Source organism: Callionymus lyra, chromosome 5 (assembly GCF_982586985.1).
Source record: "Callionymus lyra chromosome 5, fCalLyr1.hap1.1, whole genome shotgun sequence".
Classification (NCBI taxonomy): domain Eukaryota; kingdom Metazoa; phylum Chordata; class Actinopteri; order Syngnathiformes; family Callionymidae; genus Callionymus; species Callionymus lyra.
Window position 1 is genome coordinate 12,307,350 of NC_141822.1, and position 7,327 is coordinate 12,314,676.

Sequence of the window (7,327 nt, forward strand, 5' to 3'; positions counted from 1 at the left end):
AAAACTTTTATATTATAGTTTTTTTTTCAGTCGATAATCCAAAATATTATTACCTTATAAACTAATGACTCAAGTGACAGGAAGTGGTAATAATATGTTATTATTCTATTGTTTACATTGACGTGTTTGTTTATTAAACGTCTTGTTTATCGTATCATTTTCTAAATGTTTCTAAAGAAATGACTCTTGACAAACGTTGACAAGAAATGAGAAACCGTTTTTATTGGACGATCCTTGATCTGAGCTCATGCATCTCCAGTAGCTAAAATAAACATCTCTTAGTGCGACGACACATCGAGACGGTTGGACACAGGAAGTCGCCCTGGTCACATGACGCACTACAACACGTCTGCGGAAATGACAAACATGACCTTTGACCCTAGGGTCACAGAGGATGATAAGTAGAAGCGTCGGCACAAAACTCTTTGTCGTCTCCCTCGGTCCGGGGAACTTTCACCCGCGGCCACTCGGACCTCCTCGCCTTTTTTCGTCCACGTCGTCGGTCCAGCCTCGCGGTGGGGGAGGGGCTTGACTCTGAACAAATGGGTGGAGAGACCGCCTTCTCGCCGACGTGTTCCGTCCTGCTGCGAGCCTGCAGAACGCCAGAGTGAGTCGCCGCATGAAAGGGTTAAATATCACCTCACGAGTAAAGTCATGGATGTGTAACTAGATTCATAAATCCATCATCCTATGAAAGGGTTAATTCACCTGAAGGATCACGATTGCTCCTCGGCTCCGTTGCTGAACGAGCGACTTCTGATGTGGTTCCTCAGCTGCTCGATCAACTCCGGGTTCTGCTGCTGGATCTGCTGGGCGAACTGCTGCCCCCTGCAGGCCGTCATGAGAATACAGGGTCAGGACATGACAAACGTGTCGGAAACAAAACATTCTTACGCTTCAATCAAGCTGGAAATGTCGGACAAGCCCCCGACTCCGGCCGCGTTCGTCATCATCCCGGACATCCTGAGGATGGAGAAGGGGTCAAGGTGTGGTCTAGGTGAGGTCAGGTGTGTTAGAAGAATTACAAGCTGAGTCAGCACTTACAGAGGCTGCACCTGCTGGTTCTGCATCACACTCGCTGCCTGTGAGAGAAAACACGAGTGTCATCTTTGATCCTGTCTGCTCTGATGCAACCAAACAAGTTTTCTGGAGTTCATGAGGGAATCACCAGGATGATGAAGATGATGATTGTGATGATGATTGTGATGATGATGAAGATGAGGACTCACTATGTTATTATGTAGAAGATGATGATGAAGATGTAGGTGATAAAGACTCTGCTAATGCTGATGATGAAGATGAAGATGAAGATGTAGCTGTCAAACTGGTCCAGAAAAGGGCCGAGACGGTGCAGGTTTTTGTTCCAACCAGTCAAGCACACATGAGTTAACCAATCAGGTGTCGGCTTAAACAAGCAACACCTGACTGACAATTAATTGATTACTGTCTTCAGTCGCCTGATTGGTTCAACCGTATGTGCTTGACTGGTTGGATCCAAAACCTGTACCGTCTCGGCCCTTTTCTGGACCAGTTTGACACCTGTGATTGTAGGGGATAAAGACTCCGCTGATGATGATGAAGATTATGACGATGACATGGATGATGGGATGAAGATGATGATGATGATGATGACGATGATGGGATGAAGATGATGATGATGATGATGACGATGACAAGGATGATGGGATGAAGATGATGATGATGATGATGATGACAAGGATGATGGGATGAAGATGATGATGATGACGATGACAAGGATGATGGGATGAAGATGATGATGATGATGATGATGATGACAAGGATGATGGGATGAAGATGAAGATGATGATGACGATGACAAGGATGATGGGATGAAGATGATGATGATGAAGATGATGACGATGACAAGGATGATGGGATGAAGATGATGACGATGACAAGGATGATGGGATGAAGATGATGATGATGATGATGATGATGACAAGGATGATTAGATGAAGATGATGATGATGACGATGACAAGGATGATGGGATGAAGATGAAGATGATGATGATGATGACGATGACAAGGATGATGGGATGAAGATGATGATGATGATAAAGATGTTGATGATGAGGACTCACCATTCTGATGAAGGCTGGGTTGTTGATGATGATGATGACGATGATGATGAAGATGAGGACTCACCATGCTGATGAAGGCTGGGTTGTTGATGAGACTGGCCATATCGAAGCCCAGACCTGCAGTCACCTGCAGCGACACACACGCACACGCACACGCACACGCACACGCACACGCACACACACATATGAGAGAGAGTTTGAAGAACACGAGTCTCTCTAAATGACTCACAGGACTAGAAACCTCCCTCTGCTTCTGCTCGGCCACCTTCAGGTTGGACTTGTAGGTCTCGTTGTCGGGGTCCAGAACCAGAGCCTTGTTGAAGAAGACGATGGCGTCGGTGAACTTGCTCATGGCGGTCAACGCCAACCTGGACCAGCCGGACCATCAGGAACAGAACCGAAGTAGTCTGAAGACCAGAGCGACTCACCCCATCCTGCCGTACGCCTTGCTGTAGGTCGGGTCGATGCCGATCGCTCGCTCGCAGTCGCTGATTGCCTCCTGATAGTTCCCCAGTTTACTGTGAGCTGCAGCCCTGATAGGAGAACATGATAGTTCCCCAGTTTACTGTGCGCTGCAGCCCTGATATAAGAACATGATAGTTCCCCAGTTTACTGTGAGCTGCAGCCCTGATATAAGAACATGATAGTTCCCCAGTTTACTGTGAGCTGCAGCCCTGATATGAGAACATGATAGTTCCCCAGTTTACTGTGAGCTGCAGCCCTGATATAAGAACATGATAGTTCCCCAGTTTACAGTGAGCTGCAGCCCTAATATAAGAACATGATAGTTCCCCAGTTTACTGTGAGCTGCAGCCCTGATATAAGAACATGATAGTTCCCCATTTTACTGTGAGCTGCAGCCCTGATGCAAGAACATGATAGTTCCCCAGTTTACTGTGAGCTGCAGCCCTGATATAAGAACATGATAGTTCCCCAGTTTACTGTGAGCTGCAGCCCTGATATAAGAACATGATAGTTCCCTAGTTTACTGTGAGCTGCAGCCCTGATACAAGAACATGATAGTTCCCCAGTTTACTGTGAGCTGCAGCCCTGATATAAGAACATGATAGTTCCCCAGTTTACTGTGAGCTGCAGCCCTAATATAAGAACATGATAGTTCCCCAGTTTACTGTGAGCTGCAGCCCATGATACAAGAACATGATAGTTCCCCAGTTTACTGTGAGCTGCAGCCCTGATACAAGAACATGATAGTTCCCCAGTTTACTGTGAGCTGCAGCCCTGATACAAGAACATGATAGTTCCCCAGTTTACTGTGAGCTGCAGCCCTGATACAAGAACATGATAGTTCCCCAGTTTACTGTGAGCTGCAGCCCTGATACAAGAACATGATAGTTCCCCAGTTTACTGTGACCTGCAGCCCTGATATAAGAACATGATAGTTCCCCAGTTTACTGTGAGCTGCAGCCCTGACATAAGAACATGATAGTTCCCCAGTTTACTGTGAGCTGCAGCCCTGATATAAGAACATGATAGTTCCCCAGTTTACTGTGAGCTGCAGCCCTGATATAAGAACATGATAGTTCCCCAGTTTACTGTGAGCTGCAGCCCTGATATAAGAACATGATAGTTTCCCAGTTTACTGTGAGCTGCAACAAACTTTTTTACTGCCACCTTTTAAACAGCAACTCATTATTGTCAACTTTACTTCTTTTTTTTTAATTATCAGATGTTCTTTCAACTCTTGACATTTTAACTTTCATTGTCCATGCGTACCTGTTGCAGTAGTAGACGGCGTTCCGTAGATCCAGTTCAATGGCTCTGGTGTAACATTCCACTGCACTCCTGTAGTTCTCTTCTTTCATGTGGTTGTTCCCTGTCAGCACATGTCAGAGATGAAAACATGCACCTCTTATCTCTGCATCATCATCATCACCATCAACATCACCACCATCATCATCATCACCTTCGTTCTTCAGCTGCTCGGCTCGCTCCATGTCCTCTGCAGGTGCTGAGGTCTCTGGACCAGCAATGACATCATTCTGAGGACAAGTGGACCTTCAGATCCGATCGGCGTCTCCTCGCCGGGTCTCTCTGACTCACCTTGAGCAGAGCATTGAGGAAGATCTCCGTCAGCGGCTGAGCGGCGGCCAGGCTGACGTCACTAGAGTTGATCTTGAAGGTTGTCTCCAAACACTGGACCGCCACTAGAGGGCAGAGTAGACAAGTTCAAGCAACACGTGTGTCTTGAGAAGCGACAGGAGTGATTTAAAATCATCCACTATTGTGAACGAAAAACTCTTCATTCTGCAGAGATCAGAGGATTTAAATATCTGAACAACATTTAAGCTCGGACTTTTATACAAAACACATTTATTTAATTATAGTAATAGATTAAACATTTCTTATTACGTACTTTTCATTGATCTTTTAAGACTATTTAATTCACAATGACTTTGTTATCGAAATTCTATCATGTTTGTAATTGTTTCATCTTTAGCCCATAGTCATCATGGTCATCACCACTTTACACAAACATAAACACAGACACAAACATTAACTGAAACTCAACAACAGATACACACACAAAATTAAACATAGACACATACAAAAATATTTACACAGACACAAAGATTAACATAAATACAAACACTAGCATCAACAAAAACCCTAACATTAACATACAACATTAATACAAACACATATACAAAAACAAAGTCAGACACAAATATTAACTTAAACAAAAACATTAACATCAACATCAACACAAACACTTGCATCAACATAAATACAAACATTAGCCTAAAACACAAACATTAATACAAACACATATACAAAAACAAAGTCAGACACAAATATTAACATCAACACAAACACTAACATCAACACAAACAATAGCATCAACATAAACACAATCATCAACATAAACACTAGCATAAAACACAAACACTAATACAAACACAAAGTTAATCATAGACATAAACACAGTCAAAAACATTAACAAAACTCAAAACATTCCCATGAGACTCAGCTCAGTTAAAAAAGACTTCCGAAGGTTAATTTCATGTGTAAAAAGGTTGAACTCTAAAGCTGCTCCTCACCTTCCAGACTCTCCTGCTCGTCAGAGTTCAAGGCTCCACTGTTACTCTGACCTCGGAGGAACTGGACGATAGAGAACGCCAGACGCTTCTCCACGGACATCTTTAGTGTTCTAGACACACACACACACACACATGTTCATTTACACATCTTGTCAAGTATTTGCAACATTATCTATCATATTACAAAACAAGGTGTTGTTGTGATCTGTTTGAGAATTAGAGGTGTGTTATTGTCGTATCATTCATTAGGAATAGAGTGAAGGGTATAGTTTAAATTTTTACTGTCAACTTGACGTCAACCTGCACTGAAATTTTTTTTAAATTCTACATTTAGATTTTAAGATGCTAAAAGCTGTTCTAAAGCATTTGGAACATGCAAATACAAATACTGATGCGTAATGATACAGTGGCAATAATACAATGTATTGTGAAATCATAATAAACCGAGTAACAAGTATATATTTGTAGTATTGTCGAGAACTTGACTCTGGTGTTGCAGATTTTACAGACCACATGACTCTTGACGAAGTTGTATCTGCTTTCATTTGTTTTGAAACCAAAATATTTCAACAATAGCTTTAAAAGCTGCTGGAGTCGACTGTATCCTCTTTTCATTGTGCATTAAGCTGCAGAGGATGCAATGACACCATCTTACGATCCTTAAACTCTGATCTATTAGTTATACCACAAATCTCTAAATTTAGATTTGGAGCCAGGGCCTTCAGTTTTCAAGCCCCTCTGCTGTGGAACCAACTACCGGCCTCAGTCCGGAGGGCAGACACCCTCTCTATGTTTAAAAACAATCTTAAAACCTTACTTTTCGATAAAGCCTATAACTAACTTAATTGTTTATCTTAGCTGCTATAGGCTGAGAATGCTGGAGGAGTTTTAGACACCGAGCTCTGTATATCCTTCTTTTCTGCATTACATTCATCGACTGTGCAGTTTAAACCCACACCTTTTTATTTCTCTCCCGGAGCCCCAGGGCTCCACCTCCAGAGCTGCTGCTGCTCACTGTACAGTGTTTCACTTATTGCTCTTTGTTGAATTGCTGGGATCTATTTTTCCTTAATCGACTATAGTCTTACTTCAACTGTATAGTGTCTTGAGATAACTTTGTTAAATAAAATTGTATTGAATTAAATTGAATAGTGGCCTTCATTTTAACCGCAACACAAAAATGAACACCTCAAGTATTTGAAGGTTTAATTGCGAATACAAAAATCTAATTATTTTTGTTTTATACACAATTAATTAAAACATAAAAATTAAATAACTATGATACAAATAAAATACAGTACTGTTGAAAATGAACACAGAATGTTTAACAAAAACAAACAACATGATATTAAATGTATCAATATTTTCCTCACACTAACATCATGAGGGAGGGAAAGATGTGAGATTGACAAGTGCATCAGTGCAGGTGAAGAAAGAGCTGAGCCAAAAGGCAAAGCTCTCCATTTACTGCCCCATCTACGTTCCTACTCTCATCATCCAAGTCGTAACTGCTTTCATTTGTTTTGAAACCAAAATATGTCCAAACATTAGCTTTAAAAGCTGCAGGAGTACAACTGTATCCTCTTGTCCTCAGTCACCGCCAGGATCTCATGGGATTTCATTGTTCCTTTAGCTGCCAAGGAGGTAATGACTGCTGCCATCTAGCGTCAGGAAGTTTAATTGCAGCACAAAAATAAACAAACGCGATGGTGGTTAACTAGTACAAGTGTGTTGTCACGTGTTCAGATCTCACGTCACGTGTGTGTCACTTTTGCACTCGTTCCACCTTCATACAAACTCTGGATCAAAAACATCCAGGATGCTTCATGTTTGCGTCACGTGTGATGGGCACAAGCGGCCGACGACACCGACGGTGTCTGCGAAGCTGTGACGTAACACTGACACCGTGACGTCATGACGATCGTGCAGAACAACAAGAAGACGATGTGTCTGTGACATGTCACGCGTGCAGGTGATGACGTCACAAGCAAAACAAAGCTCAGGACGAGAAAAGGCCTGACGAAGAGACGCAGCAGCGGAACCCGCATCGCTGTTTTACAATGACGTCATAAGAAGACGAAGAGGTGTCACGTACCTGAGCTCTGCTCCTGCTTCTTATCCAGATGCGTCATGTGTCGGCGAGTGGCTGCGCACTGACTGCGCAT

At 42.7% G+C, this 7,327-nt stretch overlaps 1 protein-coding gene across 1 annotated transcript; it reads right to left on the minus strand.

Annotated features, from left to right (window-relative positions):
* Positions 1-196: 196 nt before the first annotated feature.
* On the minus strand, positions 197-7,307 carry sgtb (small glutamine rich tetratricopeptide repeat co-chaperone beta). Its single transcript, XM_087792464.1, has 12 exons — positions 7,258-7,307; positions 5,163-5,272; positions 4,165-4,268; positions 4,028-4,103; positions 3,838-3,937; positions 2,532-2,636; positions 2,333-2,471; positions 2,168-2,230; positions 1,045-1,082; positions 895-963; positions 709-828; positions 197-592 (listed from the first exon to the last, which is right to left on the minus strand). The coding sequence occupies exons 2-11, from the start codon at positions 5,260-5,262 to the stop codon at positions 717-719; spliced, it is 906 nt and encodes a 301-aa protein (XP_087648590.1). The 5' UTR covers positions 5,263-5,272; positions 7,258-7,307; the 3' UTR covers positions 197-592; positions 709-716.
* Positions 7,308-7,327: the final 20 nt, after the last annotated feature.

Bases quoted from the DNA above. Each gene is read 5' to 3' on its own strand.
- sgtb (XM_087792464.1), bottom strand. From the start codon at position 5,262: ATGTCCGTGGAGAAGCGTCTGGCGTTCTCTATCGTCCAGTTCCTCCGA. The intron at 4,269-5,162 runs GTGAGGAGCAGC...TCTGCCCTCTAG, and splicing joins CGAGCAGGAGAGTCTGGAAG to TGGCGGTCCAGTGTTTGGAG. The intron at 2,637-3,837 runs GTACGCATGGAC...TTCTCCTATCAG, and splicing joins GCCGTCTACTACTGCAACAG to GGCTGCAGCTCACAGTAAAC.